The 20,133-nt window shown below is 46.6% G+C and overlaps 1 protein-coding gene and 1 non-coding gene across 2 annotated transcripts in view; one reads left to right on the forward strand and one right to left on the reverse strand.

The window, feature by feature from the left end:
- DHCR24 (24-dehydrocholesterol reductase) overlaps nucleotides 1-20,133 on the forward strand; it is a 36,197-nt gene that overhangs the window by 10,395 nt on the left and 5,669 nt on the right. The window contains exons 3-6 of the mRNA XM_005905652.3: nucleotides 3,586-3,691; nucleotides 4,341-4,459; nucleotides 5,623-5,886; nucleotides 10,711-10,854. Of these exons, the coding sequence (XP_005905714.1) occupies nucleotides 3,586-3,691; nucleotides 4,341-4,459; nucleotides 5,623-5,886; nucleotides 10,711-10,854 (633 nt within the window). The remainder of the gene's footprint in view (nucleotides 1-3,585; nucleotides 3,692-4,340; nucleotides 4,460-5,622; nucleotides 5,887-10,710; nucleotides 10,855-20,133) is intronic.
- On the reverse strand, nucleotides 2,946-3,096 carry LOC138987338 (small nucleolar RNA SNORA8). Its single transcript, XR_011463824.1, has one exon. It is a non-coding gene; the product is annotated as a small nucleolar RNA SNORA8 (small nucleolar RNA).

The following is a 20,133-nucleotide window of genomic DNA, read 5'->3' on the forward strand; positions in this document are numbered from 1 at the left end:
TTCAGTAGTTGTGGCTCATGGACTCAGTTGCTGTGTGGCAGGTAGAATCTTCCCAGACAAGGGGTCGGACCCGTGTCTCCCTCAGTGGTAGGCAGATTCCTAGCCACCAGACCACTAGGGAGCTGCCATCTTAGTCGTTTTTAAGCATGTCATTCAGTGCTATTAAATCCATGCGACTGTCATTCCGTCACTACCACCATCCGTTGCCATAACTCTTTTCCTCTTGTAAAACTGAAATTCTATACCCGTGAAACAGTAACTCCCTAATCTTCCCTCTCCCTAGACCCTGGCAACCACTTCCTACTATCTGTCTCTATAATTTTGACCACTCCAAGTACCTCGTGTAAGTGGATCATACAGTATTTGTCCTTTTATGACTAGCTTATTTTCCTTAGCAAAATGTCTTTGAGGTTTATTCATGTTATAGCATATTGCAGAATTTTCTTCCTTTTTTAAGGTTGGATAATATCCCATTGTATATTGTACTACATTTTGCTTATGCATTCATTCATCCATGGACACTTGGGTTGCTTCTATGTTTTAGCTATTGTGAATAATGCTACTATGCGCATGGGTGTAGAAATATCATTTCAAGACCCTACTTTCAATTATTTTGGGTATATACCCAGAAGTGGAATTGCTATCTCACTTGGCAGTTCTATTTAATTTTTCAAGGAATGGCTGTACTGTTTTCCATAGTGATTGCACCATTTAACATCCCTACCAAGAGTGCACAAGGGTTTTAATTTTTCTAAATCCTTACCAGCACTTGTAATTTTCTGTTTTTGTTTTGTGTTTAATAATAGCCATCCTAAGGGCTATGAGGTTGCCTTCATTTCTGAAAGATATCTTCAGTGGGTATGGAATTCCAGGGTGACGGGTCTTTTTCCTTCAGTACTTTGAAGATGCTCCAGCATCTTCTTACTTGCATTATTTCCAATAAGAAATCTCTCATGCTTTGTATGTAACATACCTTTTTCCTTTGACTGCTTTTAAGATTTTCTCTTTGTAACTAGTTTTAAGCAATTATTATGATGTGTCATGGTATAGTTTTCTTCATAATTCTTGTGCTTGGGAGCCATATAATTTTTCATCGTATTTTAAAATTCAAGGGTCATTATTTCTTTAAGTAGTTTTTCTTTCTCTTCTCTCTCCTTGTGGACTGCTATTACACATAAGTTGGGCCAGTTGAAGTTGTTTCATAGCTCAGCTCACTGATACGCTGTTCATAAAAGTCCCCCCCCCCCGCCCACCACACTGTATATTTCATTTTGGACAGTTTCTATTGCTGTGTATTAGAATGCACAGTGTCTTCTTCTGCTGTGTCTAATTTGCCATCAATCCTAACCAGTGTATTTTTCATCTCCAACATTGTGGTTTTCATTTCTAGAAGTTTGATTTGGATCTTTTTACTGCCTTTTAAATATCTCTGCTTAACTTTTTGAACATAAGGATTATTAGTAATAATTATTTTAATGCTCTTATTTGCTGATTCTAATATCTATCAGTTTGGGGTCTGTTTTATCAAGACAGATTGATTATTCCCCTCAGGATGGGTTGAATTTTCCTGCCTCTCTGCATGCCTAGTGAACTTTGATTGGATTCTAGACATCATGGATTTTACCTTGTCAGGTGCTGAATATTTCTGTACCCCTGTAAATCTTCCTGAGCTTTGTTCTGAGATATAGCTGAGTTACTGGGAAAGAGTTTGACCTAGTTGGGTATTGAGTGTTCAGGTGGGGTTGAAGTGGCGTGTAATCTAGGGGCAATTATTCCCTGCTGCTGAGCAAGACCCTTAGAAGTACTCTACCCATTGCCCTAAGAGTCATAAATTTTCCAGTCTGGATTGTGGGAATGAATAGTATTTCCTGCCCTGTGTGAGCCCCTGGCTCTGTCACCTTCCAGGCTCTTCCCCTGACCTCAGCCTTGGGTAATTTCCTCCTGTGTACCCATCAGTTCCCAGCTGAATATTCAGTGGGCACTTTGGCAGTACTTCAGAGTTTTCTCTCTGCAGCTCTGTCTTCCCCAGTACTCTGTCCTGCAGACTCTGCTCATCTTTGTCTTATTGGGCCCTCAACTCCGAGTCCACAGGACTCCCCTTCCTGTACTGCCTAACTCCAGGTGGCTAGCTGGGGCAGCCACAGAACTCACCCTGTTTATTTTCTGTCTCTTTGAGATCATTAACTTCATTGTCTGATGTTCACTATGTTGAAAATTCCTGTTTCATTTATTTTGTCCTTTTTTTTCTAGGCAGTACGGTTAAACTAGTTCTTTTTGCTCCATCTTGACGGGAAGCAGAAGACCACTTGATGACACATTCATGTGTCTGGTTTTTTTTTAGTGTAAAAGTTTGTTTTTATGGTGACACAGGCAAAATTATTCAAGTCAACAAATTTTTAAGGAATTTCACATGGTCTGATTTTTTCTACTGCCAATCATCTTGGTTCCTCCAATGTCTGAGTCATAATCTTCAAGATACCCCTTTCAAAAATAATTTTTGCTCAACCCACAGTTTTCATGTCAGTCGGTCCACAATTCTTTTAGTTGGGCTTCTTTGATCTCCAGGGGAATATGGACACACTTCAGAATTCCCCTACTGCACTCTTTGTGATCCACTTTCCTCAAGCAGCTTGACTTCCCTGGTGGTTCAGATGGTAAAGTGTCTATAATGCGGGAGACCTGGGTTTGATCCCTGGTTCAGGAAGATACCCTGGAGAAGGAAATAGCACCCCACTCCAGTACTCTTGCCTGGAAAATCCCATGGACGGAGGAGCCTGGTAAGCTACAGTCCATGGGGTTGCAAAGAGTTGGACACGACTGAGTGACTTCACTTTCACTTTTCACTTTCCTCAAGCAGCTTACTTTAAGACCATGTTTAGGGTCAGAAGAGATGGATCTGCCTCGAAGGTTATATCAAACTGAACAGTGTAAAAAAATTACAGGAATACTGTATCAGTGGAAATACCAGGTCTAACATGAACAGAGCCAAGTAACCAAATCAGTGATGCCAGATACTGAATTAATATTGTACTGTCCTTTGAACAAAAATCGTGTTTTCCAGGAGTGTTTAATGACAAGGAATGATGTCACAGTATAGAATTTTTTTAGAAAAAGACAAAAATGTCCATGTTAGAAGTGTGTTTGTGTGTGTGTGTTGTATTAAAACAAAAAATAGCAATATAGATATGCATGGAAAAATATTGAAAGGAGATATAGTCAGTATTAAAATTGATACTTGAAAGAACTAGGATTAATGATTTTTATCTTCTTTGTGTATGCTGTTTCTTCCAAATAAATGAGTATTTCTTCTTCTAGAAGAAAAATAAACTAAGTATTAAGTATAAAGATTAAATTATAAATAAATATAGAAGTATAAAAATTAAACCCTAGCAAACCCAGTGCCAGAGGCCCCATTCAATGAAGTTAGAGGTTGTGGAATGCTCTAGAAAGAGGCTGTAAGAGGCCATCCAGGAATCCCCATGGTGATTGTTTGGGAAGGTCTGGGACAACACGTTCTGCAGGCAGAATCCCTCATTCAGCCTGACAGCTTCCTTGTGACCCAGGGTCTCTTTTCTGTGTCAATAGATTGTCCGAGTGGAGCCCTTGGTGACCATGGGTCAGGTGACTGCCCTGCTGACCTCCATTGGCTGGACTCTGCCTGTGTTGCCCGAGCTGGATGACCTCACAGTGGGTAAGCCCTCAGACAGTCCTAGCATCAGAGCCAAGGGACCTCGGCCCACCTTTCATACCACCTGTGACGGAAGTCACCCTGTCTCAGCTTGCCCAGCTCCAAAGTCCAGGTGCACACTGCCTGCCAGTATGTGTCTGAACCCCAAGTGTTATCAGACAGCACGTTTCAATCTCTGGTTCAAACCTGCTTCCCTGTAACATGCACCCATTGCTCCAGGTCTGCCCCGTGGAACACACAGAGCAAGTCTAGTCTCTCCTTCCATAGGATTCCAGGTCCCAGGGTCTTTTCTTCTCCAAGGAAACCCCTTCAGGTCCTTTAGCTGTTTGCAAGGCTTTCCCCCACCCAACCAACCCCCCTTCCATCAAGGTTCCTGTTGAAATGAATGTGCCTTAAGTTGGGTCTGGCCAGAGGTGGTGGTGTGTCTCCCACCCATCCCCCACCTCTAAACAAGCCCTCATGCTCACATCTCAGTCCTTCCTCCTCTCTCCTGCTCTCCACATCTGCAGAGATGGGACATCTCTCCTAAGATATGCCAGCCCTAAGGTGCCTCTCTCATGCTGTGAGCGTCCCGGGCTCTAGCGAGGTGTCTTTTCCTAGCTCTCCCCCAACCCCCTCCAGCTCTGCCTGGCTAACACACGTGTCTCTGCAGGAGGACTGATCATGGGCACAGGCATCGAGTCTTCGTCCCATAGGTATGGCTTGTTCCAGCACATCTGCACCGCCTATGAGCTAGTCTTGGCTGATGGCAGCTTTGTGCGATGTACACCGGTGAGTTCAGAGGTGGGAGATGTCCCCACCAGCCTGCCCTGGGCATTAAGGACCCCTGGGAGGTATCTCCCCCGGGGGTGCTTCGTTTAAAGTACACCTGTCCAGTCTAGGTCTGTATTCGTGATAATAACAGATTTCTATAGCCCCTGAGGTGTGTTCAGATACTGTTATAAATGCTTCATGTATATTGAAGCATTTAGTTGTTAAGCCATCTTATGAGGTGGGTACTGTTATTAGCCAGGCTTCTCTGGTGGCTCAGTGGTAAAGAATCCTCCTGCCAATGCAGGAGACACAGGTTCTGTTCCTAGGTTGGGAAGATACCCTGGAGAAGGAAATGGCAACCTACTCCAGTACTCTTGCCTGGGAAATCCCATGAACAGAAGAGCCTGGTGGGCTATAGTCCATGGGGTTGCAAAAGAGTCAGACACAACTTAGTGACTAAACAACACCAACAACTTTTATTAGCCACATTCTACAGATAGGAAACCAAAGCACAGAGAGGTTAATAAACTTTCCCCAGATCACATATCTAGTAAATCCCACACAGCTGGGATTCAAACCCTGCTTATTGGACTCCCTTGTCAATGCCCTTAGCCATCCAGGTCACCGTACTGTCTTGAAGTCAGGCCCAAGCATCAACACTCTATGCCGAGGTGAGTTGTAGAGAAAAATAAGAGGGGCTGCTTTGGAGAAAAGAGGCAATTCCACTGCCCCAAGTAGGATGGAAACAGTTAAGGAGCAGGACAGGATCGAAACTTTAAATCAGCTCAGATCTCTCTGAGCATATGAGGGGGCCCCTGGGATGGGAGGAACAGTGATCCCTTAGAAGTAGATGTTTCTGAGAGTCACTCTGTTGCCCTCACAGAGACCAGAGCAGGACTCCAGGCTTGAGAGTTCTGGTCTGAACAAGGTATACCTCTTTGAGGATTCATAGCAGTTCAGTGTATTTCCCTAAACCCTCGCCTGGGCCCCGCCTTCTAACCTGTTTACCAGCGGAGAGAGGAGACAGACATTCTTCAATTACTTCCCTGCCCTTGACACAGGTAGTACCAAGACAGGGATTTAGCCCAGGCCCTGGGTTCTCTGCACCCCACTGCTGACGACACGCTGTGGTACAGGGTCCGGGGGTCAGATGTTCAGCATGTGTCCACTCTGCTTCGCAGATGGAAAACTCAGACCTGTTCTACGCTGTGCCCTGGTCCTGCGGGACTCTGGGCTTCCTGGTGGCTGCCGAGATCCGCATCATCCCTGCCAAGAAGTACATCAAGCTGCGGTTTGAGCCGGTGCGCGGCCTGGAGGCCATCTGTGACAAATTCACCCGCGAGTCCCAGCAGCCGGAGAACCACTTCGTGGAAGGGCTGCTCTACTCTCTGCACGAGGCCGTCATCATGACGGGGGTCATGACGGACGAGGCAGAGCCCAGCAAGGTAGGACAGAAGGAGGATGGCCCGGGCAGGCTGGGAGCACAGTCAGATCCCCACCCTGACCCTGGCAGCCACCCTTTTCAAGGGTGTGACCTGGGTCAGCCCACCTGGGGTTCAGGCAGCAGCATCAGTAGTTGGCCATCTTCGGCAGCGACCAAAGCATCCACTTCCTCTGTCCCTACCACCTGCCAGTGACAGGCATAATCTTTGATCCTCGCAGTAGCCCCATTTTACAGATGAGGCAACTGAGGTTCCAAGAGGCCATGTTAACTTCCACAAGATGACAAAGTAATTGATCTTATGCTTCAGAATCCAGATTGACACTGTGTAATTTTTTTTTTTTTTTTTTAAGTTTTATTATTTTATTTTTGGCCACACCACCCAACATGCAGGATCTTAGTTCCCTGACCAGGGATTGAACCCACACCCCTGGAAGTAGAAGGGCAGAGTCTTAACCACTGGACCACCAGGGAAGACCCTGCTGTATATTTTTTAATAGCCAATCTTTGTCCATTAAGAAAGTATTTGTGTCTGATGAGAGGCTTGGAAAGTATACAGAAGTAAAAAGAAAGGCTCCATGCATAAACATGACCCAAGCCAGCTCTTGCTAACCTGTTTGACGGATTTATTTCTCTCTTTCAATATATAGATTTTTTTAAAGCCTTTACAAAGTCATGTAACAGTGTTGAAATAGTTAAAGTGCATCTCTTTACCCAAGCGTGCACCCAGAGTAACCCCTTGTAACACTGCACTCTTTGAGGCCTGTATGTGTGCATGTGTGTTTGTGCAAACACACGCTCTCGTATTGTCCTGTGATTTCCATTGTTGCCTGCAAATAATTGACCCAACTCATTGCTTCCCAATGAGTATTTTGCTTAAAATGTTTTGCTCTTACAAGTAAGATTACATTGAAGATTCTCTCGCATCTATCCTTGGCCTCTTGTACATGCATTTCTGAAGGACTGAGTCCAAGAAAAGGAATTTCTGACCCAGGGGTTTGAACACATTGAATGTTGATAGATACGACCAGTGGCCCCCCAGGAAAACATGTGTTTCTGTCCACGTCCAGCAGCGCAGTGGTGCGTGAGGACACCTTTCTTCCAGGTTCCTGCCAGTGCTGGATAGCATCAGTCTTTCATTTTTGCCAATCTGATAAGGTTAAAAATAGTAGCTCGTTTTATCTTGCGGTTCTCGGGTACTTTCAACGTTACCATCTCTTTGTAGAGCTTCGGTTTGTCTTCAGCTGTGCTCACTGGTATAAAATTGTTAGTTTTCTGGTTTAGTGTGATAAGCATTTCTGCACGTCAGTTACATTGCCTTCATACTTAATGACTGCAGAAACGTTGCAGTGAGCAAAAGCCCTGTCATCTACTAAACCACTGCCCCATAGTTGGAATTAAAGTTGCATCCAGTTTTTCATTATTTTAATGAACGTAGCAGTGGACATCTTTCACCTGTAATTTGAGTAATGCCTTAAAGTAGAATCAAATGATAGGCCATCTTAAGGCTCTTATCGGTCCCTATGTACTTAAAGCATTTTAAAATCAAAAGGGACTCAAAAATCATCAGACACGATTCACTCTCCAAATAAGGCATGAAGGTCCAGAGAGGGAAAGAGGCTTCTCTGAGGACACACAGCAGGCCTGGGACAGATTTAAATTTAGGTCCCTGACTCCTGGTTGAGTGTTTGTTACCCTCATACCTGCTTCTAGAATTTAGCATCATCTGCAAACTTTGATCGAGCACCGTTCCTACTAGTGAGACACTAGTGAGCACTGGAGGATGAGGATCCAGGAGCAGGAACAGGACTTCGGACACCAAGCGCAGACGCTCTGGTGCCCCCACGCACTCACTCTGCCTGAGCTCAGGTTGGGCCAAAGCCCAGGCAGCGTGTCACTCGGAATCTGAACCTAGTCACCTGGCAAGGAGGTCTCATCCAGAGGTTTTCTCTCCTCTGAGGCACTCCCCTGGAGACTGCCAGTGGTGATAAGCTGAGGGCAGGAACCAAGGGGAATCACTTCCCATCTCCCCACCAAAAGTCATCTCTTTGATGTGTTAGATGCCTACAGCTGAGGTTGTGTCCAGGGGGTTGCCTAGCTTTGAAAATGTTTGAACACTCTGACCAGTTCTCTTCTTCCCCAAGAAGACCAGGGTCTTCTCCAGAGGCTTGCCTGGTATCCGTGGCAGAGGGCCTGGGCCTAAGGCCACAGCCCTTTGTAAAGTGTTCCCATGAACAAGACCCTGTTTCCACATGGGAACTGGGCCGGGGGAGAGTGGTGGATGCCAGAGACGTGTGCACGTGTCATCTGAGGAGCACATTCCCCCGACATGCCTGTTCAGCAGGCTGCTCAGGAATTTGTCCCTGGGTGCCAGGCACTGCCCACCTGGTGAGGATGCGGCCTGTCCACCCCGCAGATCCTGAGAGGAGCCGGTCCACACCCATTTTACAGGGGAGGCCCAGAGATAGGAAGTGGCTTGTAATCTGAGTGCTCGGGCTGGTACTGGAGCTCCTGTGGTCTCTCGGCTGCCAGTGGGTTGCCATGTGCCCTGGGAGACTCGTACCATCCTGGGCTTCTCTGACACAAATAGTTCCTGATGAGTCATGAGCACCTGTGTGTAGGTACCTCCAAGTCTCGGGTTCATCAAGCAGCTGGTGCCACTGCCATGTATGTGGGCCAGGCCCGCCTGGGGTTAGGTCAGATTGCTCTGTTCCTGTTGGGCCTGACTCCTCTTTGCATACACAGGTGGAGGCCAGCCTATGGCGACTTCTGCTTCCATGCTCTGACTGACTTGAACCAACAGGCTCTTTAGCACATTTGAGCCCAGGCTCAAAGCCTGTGCTTTATGGTCCTGTTTACTCCCTGCAGAGTGACCCCTCAGCTGAGTGGACCTGCACACAGGGCGATACCTAGATGGGCTGCAAGTGTTGGCTGCCACAGATGGAAGGCACAGGCTGCCTGGCTCTGGGGAGGAAGGAACTAGCAAGGAGCTGAGGGCGTTGAGAGGGCGCAGGAACTGAATACTGTGCCCCTACTGTGGGCAGTCACTGTGCTTTGCACTTTCTATATTATCTGTTTCAGTCTTTCCAACCATTTTGCCTGTACTGAAAATGAGGCTTGGAGAGGTTAAGTAACCTGCCAGGATCAACCTAGTGCATCAAAAGTGGAAAAAGCAAACTGGCAAACAGCAGGAACAGGGTAGTCCCATTTCTATAAACCCATGTGTGTGTATGAAAATAAAACCTAATGAACACATATTAGCTTTCAGTAGTTCCCCCTGGAGGGTGAGGCTACAGGGACGTCTCTCTTTCAGGTTACATATTTCTGCAGTGTCTAAGGTTTTCACCAGGAGCGTGTGTTGCTTTTAGACTCAGGAAAAAAAATTAATAGTTGTTTTTCTGTTTTTTTCTTAATAATGCCCACATTCCAGAACCTCCCATTCAAGGTTCTCTGCCATCCAGCCCTGGCATTCTTTTGCAACAGGGGATGTGCTTGAGTCCTTGCCTTGCCTCTCGCCAGCCTTGTGGCCTTGGGTAGTCTCTTTAACCTTGATGATTCTTTCTCCTGGTTAGTGAGACAGGGACACCTCTTTTGTGGGAGGTTTTGGAGGAGATAATGCGTGTCTACAAGGCCATGGAGGGGGTAAAGAATGAACACATTGGGTGCTGGGGCCGCCTCCCTTGTGGGCATTTAGCCCATGCTAGGCTTATTCTCCAGTGACCCTGGCCTTGCTTCTGTTCTTCTGTTCTTGCTTCTGTTCCTGTCTTATCCTATCCAATGGTCCCCTCTCCTATGTGGCCTTCACTCTCTGCTTCCTCCTGTCCATTTGCTGAGCCCCAGCTGGCTGTTATCTCACCTGCCCCATAAAACTTGGGTGCCTCTCCCACCCCCAGAGAATGGGCCCAAGCGTCTGCAGTGTGTATGTATGTAATTCCTAACAGGCACAAAGATCTCCCACAAAGTATCTATTTTTACTGCCATTTAACATGTGAAGAAACAAGCTCAGAGTGACCTGCTCAGTGTCACACAGCTAGTGGGCTACTAGGAGAGGGCCAGGCCTCAGCCACCCAACCTGGAGCCTGTGACCTTTCTGGGCGGCTGCCCTGCCTCTCTCTCTCTGAAAGCATCGACCCACAGTCCCTTTCATGGGTGAATAAGCTAAGGCCCAGAGAAGCTAAGTCACCCCAGGGCACACAGTAGGTAAAGTCCTGAACCATTTAAGACTGAAGAAGACACCAGCTAAACGTAAGATTGAGGCTTGGAGACGGCGGGGCTCAATGCCAGGAAGCCATAGCTTTACAGTGAGCATCTCCCTCTGATGTTGGCTGTCTGTGGGGGAAATGCCTTGGCCAGAGGATGTGGAGCTTGGTTCAGGGCAGCAGGGAAAGCGTTTTGGTCAGTAAACACTGTCAGCCGAGGACCCAGTGGGACGGGTGAGCCCCACTGTGTTTGTGCCAACACTGGCCTCGTGGGAGGCAGGCAGGGAGGAACGTGCCTGTGCGGACCACTGCACTGTGGCCGACCTCAGTAGGCATCAGCTGTTCAGTTCTCTCCCTGACAAGGAGGGGGCTGAGCTCTCGAGACTGTCAGGAGCTCACCATTGGGCCCTGGGCTCACCATTAACCTCCGTGAGCTTTTGCTCTCTCTGCTAGAGAAAACCGCTGTGCTTAACCTCATCCAGCTTTCAAGAGCCTCCAAGGTGATTAACAGACATGAAAGAGCTCTAGGGAGGCCAGGAGTGCTAAACAGAAGCCAGGCATCTCTGTTACACCCCAGTGGCCTCTGGGGCTTGTCTGGAGCCTGACAGCAGTGCCCTCTGGCATTTCAGCTGAACAGCATTGGCAACTACTACAAGCCGTGGTTCTTCAAGCACGTGGAGAACTACCTGAAGACAAACCGAGAGGGCCTGGAGTACATCCCCTTGAGACACTACTATCACCGCCACACGCGCAGCATCTTCTGGGAGCTCCAGGTGAGGCTCGGATTTCCCAGTAGTCCTGGCTCCTCCTGGCCAGGCTGGGAACCGGCGCAGTTTCCCCTCCCCTGGGGGAGAAGAGTGGCTTTGTTCTCAGGAACCGGAGCAGCCTCTCACCGGGCAGTGCAGTGTCTCCTTCTGCGGAAATGGCCGCCTTCCATAAAGCAGCAGAGTTTCCCCGAGTACCAGCCAGAAAGTGGGTCCCCTGGCTGGGTGCTCTGGGGAACTCAGACCTGTCCCATCCTTGAGACACTGTAGCCTGGCCAAGCGGCCAGCCGCCAGCCCTGAGAAGGGCCACAGGAAGCGGCTGGTCCTGCCCAGGGCTGGGGGTTGCTGTCAGGTGTGTCCTTGACTTGTGGGTAAGAATTTGCTACTGTGCCATGAGAGATGGGGAGTGGTGACATTTTAAATAGGGGGTGAGGGAAGGCCTCTCAGGAGCTGCCTTATGAGCAGAGACCAGCATGGGGAAGACACACCAGGCAGAACTTGAGAGAGTGCTCCAGGCAGAGGAAGAACCAGAGCACGGCTCCTCAGTGGGCTGGCTGAGTTGCTGTTTTCCTTTTTTTTAATTGAAGTGAAAACATAAACTTAACCATTTTAAAGTATGCAATTCAGTATATTTGGTGCATTCCTGATATTGTGTGTCTACTGCCTCTATCTAGTTTTAAAATATTTTCATTGCCCTGAAAGGAAGCCCTGTACCCATTAAGCAGTTACTCCGCATTCTCTTTCCCCAGACTCTGGCAACCAGTGGTCCGTGTTCCATCTCTACGGGTTTACCTATTCTAGACATTTTATATAAATGGAATCACGCAACACATGGCCTTTTGTGTCTGGCTTGTTCACTAAGGCTGTTCTCAGGGTTTATCTACGCTGTAGCATGTATCTGTACATCATTCCTTTGTGTGGCTGAAAAACACCCCATTGTATGGATGAACCACAGTTTGTTTTTCCACTCATCTGCCGGTGGACATTTGAGTTGTTTCCGCCTGTTGGCTTTGTGAATAGCACTGCTGTAAACATTCATGTACACAAATTTATCTGGATACTAGTTTTTGGTTTGGGGGCAGTCTCTGCCTAGAGTGGGACTGCTGGATCTGTGTGATAATTCTGTGTCTAACTTACTGAGGAACTGCCAGACGTTTTCACGGTGGTGAGCCGTTTTACATTCCTGACAGCAGCATGCAAGGGTTCCAATATCTCTGCATTCTCAGCAGTACTTGCTGTTTTCTGGTGTGTTGCTGTAGCCATCCTGGTGGGTGAGAAGTAGAGTCCTACTGTAATTTTGGTCTGCATTTTCCAAATGACTGATGATGTGGTGCCATTCCTATCTATTCAGATCCTTTGCCCAATTTTAATTACACTGTTGTTGATCTTTGTTGTTTTAAGAGTTCTATATATATTCTGGATTATTAGACCTTTATCAAACACATGATTTGCAAATATTTCCCCGCATTCTGTAGGTGGTCTTTCACTGCCTTGATAATGTCTTTTTTTTTTTAATTAATTTTATTTTATTTTTGTATTAGTTTTGCCAAATATCAAAATTTCACAGGTATACATGTGTTCCCCATCCTGAACCCTCCTCCCTCCTCCCTCCCCATACCATCCCTCCCCAGTGCACTAGCCCCAAGCATCCAGTGCATTGAACCTGGACTGGCATCTCGTTTCATACATGATATTTTACATGTTTCAATGCCATTCTCCCAAATCTTGCATCCCTCTTCACAAAGTCCATAAGACTGTTCTATACGTCAGTGTCTCTTTTTTGTGTATACAGGGTTATGGTTACCATCTTTTCGTTAGTATACAGTGTTTTTCCTTCTGGCTTACTTCACTCTGCATAATAGGCTCCAGTTTCATCCACCTCATTAGAACTGATTCAAATGTATTCTTTTTAATGGCTGAGTAATACTCCATTGTGTATATACAGCTTTCTTATCCATTCATCTGCTGATGGACATCTAGGTTGCTTTGGCTATTATAAACAGTGCTGCGATGAACATTGGGGTACACGTGTCTCTTTCCTTCTGGTTTCCTCAGTGTGTATGCCCAGCAGTGGGATTGCTGGATCATAAGGCAGTTTTCCAGTTTTTAAGGAATCTCCACACTGTTCTCCATAGTGGCTGTACTAGTTTTTAAGAGGGTTCCTTTGACCCTCTCCAGCATTTATTATTTGTAGAAGCCATTCTGACTGGTGTGAAATGGTACCTCATAGTGGTTTTGATTTGCATTTCTCTGATAATGAGTGATGTTTGAGCATCTTTTCATGTGTTTGTTAGCCATCTGTATGTCTTCTTTGGAGAAATGTCTATTTAGATCTTTGGCCCATTTTTTTGATTGTCATTTATTTTTCTGGAGTTGAGCTGTAGGAGTTGCTTGTATATTTTTGAGATTAGTTGTTTGTCAGTTGCTTCATTTGCTATTATTTTCTCCCATTCTGAAGGCTGTCTTTTCACCTTGCTAATAGTTTCCTTTGATTGCAGAAGCTTTTAAGTTTAATTAGGTCCCATTTGTTTATTTTTGCTTTATTTCAATATTCTGGGAGGTGGGTCATTTTTGTCAGAGAGTGTTTTGCCTATGTTCTCCTCTAGGAGTTTTATAGTTTCTGGTCTTACGTTGAGATCTTTTCCATCATTTCCTCTAAAGTCAGGAACATTTGACTTTCACCATTACTAAAGTTTTGGCAACAGCAATCAGAGCAGAAAAAGAAATAAAGGAATCCAAATTGAAGAAGAAGTAAACTCTGTTTGCAGATGACATGATCCTTTACATAGAAAAACCCTAAAGACTCCACCAGAAAATTACTAGAACTAATCAATGATTATAGTAAAGTTGCAGGATATAAAATCAACACACAGAAATCCCTTGCATTCCTATACACTAATAATGAGAAAACAGAAAGAGAAATTAAGGAAACAATTCCATTCACCATTGCAACGAAAAAAAGAATAAAATACTTAGGAATATATCTACCTAAAGAAACTAAAGACCTATATATAGAAAACTATAAAACACTGGTGAAAGAAATCAAAGAGGACACTAATAGATGGAGAAATATACCATGTTCATGGATTGAAGAATCAATATAGTGAAAATGAGTATACTACCCAAAGCAATTTATAGATTCAATGCAATCCCTATCAAGCTACCAACAGTATTCTTCACAGAGCTAGAACAAATAATTTCACAATTTGTATGGAAATACAAAAACCTCGAATAGCCAAAGCGATCTTGAGAAAGAAAAAAATGGAACTGGAGGAATCAACCTACCTGACTTCAGGCTCTACTACAAAGCCACAGTTATCAAGACAGTATGGTACTGGCACAAAGACAGAAATATAGATCAATGGAACAAAATTAAATCCACACACATATGGACACCTTATCTTTGACAAAGGAGGCAAGAATATACAATGGATTAAAGTCTTTAACAAGTGGTTGGGAAATCTGGTCAACCACTTGTAAAAGAATGAAACTAGAACACTTTCTAACACCATATACAAAAGATAATGTCTTTTGATTTACAAAAGTTTTTGGTTTTGATGATGTCCAGTTTAGTTTTTCTTGCGTTACTCATGCTTTTAAGGGTCGTATCTGTAAGAATCCATTGCTAAATCCAGTGGAGATTTAGCATTAATCATGAAGATTCATTCCTGTGTTATCTTCTAAAAGCTTTATAGTTTTAGCTCTTATATTTAGGTTCTTGATCCATTTCAAGTTTTGTATATTTGGTGAGAGGTGGGGGTCCAACTCCATTTTTTTACATCATGGCAGGATGCAAGTTGTCACGGCAAGTCTGCATGTTTTTAAAAAACAGCAAGAAGGCCCTTTAGCTAGACCCATGGTGGAGAATGAGGTCGAATAGCAGTTAGAGCCTAGATCATGTAGGTCCTTGTAGTTCAGGGGAGGACTTTCTGTTTTGCTTTGTGTGATAAGAAAGCTAGTGGAGGACTTTGTACAGAAAAATGACATGACCTGATTTTTGTTTTAAAACAATAGTTTTGACAGCTGGATGGAGAGTGGATGGGGTAGGGTGACTTAGATTGGAAGAGAAGAAAGAAGGATTCTGTTGTCTGGAGTGGTAGCAGTGGAGGAGGAAAGGAGTCTCAGATCTGGGAGGTACTGCAAAGATTGAACCAACCAACAGGATTTCCAACAGAGTATGACTCCAAGGTTAGGGACCCAAGCAACTGGGTGACCTGAGGTGCCACTGACTGCCATGGACAATGTGGGTGAGGGGTCTGGGAAGGAAAATTAGAAGTTTGGTCTGGGACATGTCAGCGTGAGATCCTTCTCAGACATCCAGGTGGGATGTCAAGTGGGCAGTTGGCACAAATGTCAGATCTTCAAAGGTTGAAGGATCACATACCACTGTGGGTACTATCAGCAGAGAGATGTTAATTAAAGTCATGGGACTAAACAAGTGAGGGAAGGTAAAGAAGACAAGTCCCAGAGCCAAGCCCTACAGGTCAGGGGAGGAGAAACCAGCCAGGAGAGGAGAAGGCGGCATCAGTCGGAGGGAAGGAGAAACCCAGGAGAACTGGCAACCTGGACAGTGTGACAAGAAGGAAGATGAACAACTGTGTCAAATGTCCCTGAGTGAGACGAGAACAAAGAATTGACCTCTGGTCACTGATGACCTTGAGTCATGGGGCTGAAAGCCTGATGTGAGTTAAAGAGAAAACGGAGATAAGGAAGTGGGGACAGTGAAAACAGAGATCTAGGAAGGCTCAGTATCAGGGGAAGCAGAGAAATAGGGTGGTAGCCGGAGGGGGATGTGGGATCGAGAGGAGACAACAGAAGGAGAAATGACTGCATGTTGATGTGCTGGCAGTGCAGGAAAGAGGGTGTGCTCGCAGGGTGAGCCTTGAGCATGGCGGATCCTGCGCTCAGGTGGAGAGGGTGCCCTTAGTGAGAGCCTGGAGAGTCACCCCTGGACAGTTAATGGAACAGTTGCTATGGGATGTGGGCCTTCTCTTCCAGTTGCTTCTCAGCGAAATAGGAGGCAAGGACTTCAGCCAAGATGAGGGGGCAAGGGGTTGTTGAAGGACTGAGAAGAGAGGAGTTGGGAACTTGTCCCTTGGAGAGTGGGAATGAGTTGACTGGGAAAATGTCATAGGGTTGCCAGGCAACAGTAGGCCTGCCAAAGATTCCTGAGCGTGCATTTACAGAGACCGGCCCTGGTGGCTGTAGGTTTTCACACATTCAGCTGTGTAGATGGGACAGAGAATAAGGAGAAAGTTAGATTTAACCACGGTTGAGATTTTGCGGATGAGTAAGACAAGTGAGGCAGGGTTGGAGAAGCTGGGACAGGATCGTGATGAATTCGGAGCCAGCTTGGGGGAGGGGGTGGTGAGGATATGCGGGGCTGATGGGACTGACATGCTGGCCTGGGTGCCCCTTGGGGTGAAGAGTTGATGTCAGAGCACTGGAGGGCATAAGCAGCAGGAAGGGAGAGGTAGTGGTGGCCAGAGGACCAATGCGTGAAATGGAAACTGTGGTGTTTTCCCCGACATCCAGTTCTGCAGGAATGAAGTCCTTAGCCCCTGCAGAAGCTGACCTTCAACACACCCTGAAAGGAATTCAGGGTAAAGATCAAGAATGACGCTGTCTGTGCTCTGGGCAAACTACCAGAACAGACCTTCACATAGTTAGAAGATATTTTGAGGAGAAAATTTTCCAAAACTCTTGCATCTTCACGTACTTAGTAAAGCAATAAAACCATTAATAAGACATCTGTTCCTTGTAACTACAAACAACCTTCAACCAAGAGATGTGCTTGATGACAATTGTTTAGTCTCTGAGTCATGTCTGACTCTTCGTGACCCCATGGAGTGTAGCCCACCAGGCTCCTTCTGTCCATGGGATTTCACAGGCAAGAACACGGGAGTGGATAGCCATTCCATTCTCCAGGGTATCTTCCCGACCCAGGGATCAAACCTGAGTTTTCTGCATTGAAAGGCAGTTTCTTTACCACTGAGCCACCAGAGAAGCTCTGGATGACATGTATCCTTTGCCAAAATCACATACATCTTGACCTCACCTTTACCTCTTCACAACAGTTTCACAGCACTGAGAGTGGGTCTTCTGGGCTGCAGTCTCAGTGAGACACTGAATAAACTCAACTCATAGCTCTGACATTATTTTTTTTCTTTCCCCCCAAGTCAACAGAGGTAGTGAATATAACATCAAGAGGTCAGCAAACTTCTTTAAAGGGCCAAATAGCAAAGGCTTTAGGCTCTGCAGATCAAACTTCCTGTCACAGCTGCTCGGCCCTGCCTTTGTAGCCCAAGAGCAGCCCTGGGCAGCGCTTGAACAGATGAGTGTGGCTGTGCTCCAGTGAAGCTATATATAAACACAGGCAGGGGCCGGATTTAGCCAGTGGGCTGGATCCACTTGCAGACCGATCCCCACATGCTCTAGTTTGTCATCCTCTGCTCAGGAGCGTGATGCGAAAGTCAGTGCAGAGGCCAGGTGAAAGGGAGGACAAACAGGATTATCGGGGGGCAGGTGTTAAACCATATCAGTGATAGCATCAGTGTTGGGGAAGGTGGCAGTGATCCGGGCATTTGGGGGCTGGTGGGGGTGGAGGTGGTGGGGATGTCGCTGAGGATTTCCGGAGAAAGGAGGGGCAGAGACCTCGAAGCAGTAACGAGGGGCCAAGAGGAGCCCACCTCACCTCCATCTACTCCAGAGGGTCATGGAGAGAAAATGACACCACGCCAGAGGGCTGCAGCCAGGTATCAGCTAAGAGCACGGAGACAAGTAGATGGTCGAGAGAATAACTTGAGGATGGAGCAGGTTTGCTGCTGTTAGACCATGAGAGAGCACAGGGGAGGGGTTGGGAGATGGGGAACAGTGGCTGGTGGGATCAGATGGAAAGATACTGCGTGGCTGCAGCACAGCAAGAATGCTGGTTAGAGATACCCAGAAGTCCACAGCAGCTAAGATAAACAGGAAAGTCAGGCACGAAAGACTTACACCTGGTGGTGTCCTACAAGGGGGTGTCGGGTCAGTTCTAAACATGGGCGAGGTCTCTGGGCAGAATGTGGGGCAGTGGTGAGGGGTGCAGGAGTGGGCAGAGAGGGTTGGTTCCTCAAGGCCTGGGGAGCCCTGGGCTTCCTCCATCCCTATTAGTCCTGCTTCAAGGAGTGTCCAGGCCCAGAGCATTTGGTGGAAAGTTTTGCTAAAGGCAGAAAACTCCCAACTCCTCCTTTATCCCTGCCAAGAGCAGTGTTAAGGTTGTGGGAGGTGTGAGCAGGAATATTTAAGAGACAGGAAAGGCAAGAGGAGCCAGCAAAGTACATGAGAGCACATCAGAATGAGAGTCACAGTAGTTAACATTAATCCCTCCTTATGTGTTAGTTCTTATGTCAAACACTTTATGCCGCTCTCTCCATCTTCCTGACAACCCTGGAAAGGTAGGTCCTGGTGTTATTTCCCTTCTACAGATGAAGAAGCTGGTTTAGGTTGTCTAAATTAACACAGCTCAGTAAGGGATAGAGTGTAATAGTAAGGGTTATCTATTGCTGCATAATGAATTCACCCCACATTCTGAAGATGAAAGCAGCTGCCATCTGTTACCACACAGTTTCGAGGGTCAGAGATTGGAGAGCAATGATGTGGGTCATTCTGGCTCAGAGTTGCAGTCAAGGTGTCGGTCAGGCTGGTGTGCTAGAGTCTTTAGGAAGGTGAGAATCTGCATTCTGGAAGGCCCCCTGAGGTGGCTGTCAATGAGAAGCCTCTGTTCATTGCCACCTGGGCTGCTCACGTGCCTCACCATAGGGCAGCAGACTTCCCCCAGAGCAGGTGATCCAGAGAGACCATGGAGGGGTCCTCAGTGCCTTCCGTGACCCAGTCTTATCACCTTGCGACTCCCTCCGTATTCTCCTGTTAGAGTGGAGTCTCCAGTCACTCAAGGTTGGGGGAGTTAAGCTCCACCTCTTGCTGCTAAACACTAGCCTTTACTGCCTGAAGTTAAAGGAAGAATCTGAAAGGATGGGTGTATTACTACTGAGATGTGCACACAGGGAGTTTATCTGGGGGGACTCTGGTGATCCTCAGCTGCGAGAGAAAATGCAAGTAGGGGTGGGTGGAGAGACAAGTCGAGGTGTGATACAGTCATAGCAAAGATCTTAGCCAAGCCACAGGGAGGTCTGCAGCTGTGTAATCCTCCCAAGGTTGTCTCCCCTTGAGGCCAGGAGCCAGGACTTTGCAGCCCAAACCCATGAAAGGTCACCTTGGAGACATTGCATGTTGGGTTCCAGGCCATTGCAATAAAGCGAATATCACACTAAAGTGAGTGACACAAATTTTCTGGTTTCCCAGTGCATAGAAAAGTTATGTTTATAGTATACTATAGTCTATTAAGTGAGCACCAATATTGTGTCTTTAAAAAAAAAAGGATATACCTTAATTTAAAAATACTTTGTTGCTGAAAAATGCTAACCATCATCTGAGCTGTCAGTGAGTCAGAGTATGATGTCAGAGACCACTGGTCACAGATCAGAAGTGCAGTAAAACAAGACAGTCTGTACAGGGTCAGGAAGCCAGGACAAAGAACGCAGTAGCACCCTGTGTGCTGATGCTCAGGGTCCAGTGATAAGCAGGAGCCTAGCAGATGCTGCCAATTGTGAGTTGCAGGTTTTTTAAGCCCACAGACTTGTCTGTGCACCAATGTCTCTAGGAAGGGACACAAATAATTCCTAACAATGCCTGCCTCTGGGGAGGGGAATGAGACTGGGATGGAGGAGGAATGATGAGTGGTCAGGGCTGTGGAAAGAGGCTGGGCCTTTGCCGAGCGTTTCTGCTGTTTCTGCTGTGTGGCTTCTCCAAAGACAACCAAGAGAACAGTAAAGGCCACGCTATTTCCTAAGCTGTTGTATTCCAGTAACTGGTGTAGGAGCTGGAATCGAACAGAGAAGAAAGCAGACAGGCCCCTCCCTTCCTTGTGGAAGAGGGCTGGCAATCAGAGGAGGCGATTCAAGGGGAGGGGAGGGGTGGGGCACACAGCCTCCGAAGCCTAGCATGGTGGCTCCTTTGGGAAGCTGCCCCTGACCCTAGTCTGACGTGGACCCTTTTATGTGCTGCCTCTCTCTGTTGCACCTCTTCCACACCTGGGGTCAGGGACCACGTCTTGGTGACTTGGGTATCTTCAGCACCCAGCACAGAACCTCGCACCTGAGCACATAGGCACCTCGTCATTACATAATGAAGGAAGGAATGCCTTGGCTTCAAGGTCCCGGGAGCTGTGAGGATGGGGTGCCAGATGGA

The sequence above is a fragment of the Bos mutus genome, chromosome 3 (assembly GCF_027580195.1).
Source record: "Bos mutus isolate GX-2022 chromosome 3, NWIPB_WYAK_1.1, whole genome shotgun sequence".
NCBI lineage: Eukaryota > Metazoa > Chordata > Mammalia > Artiodactyla > Bovidae > Bos > Bos mutus.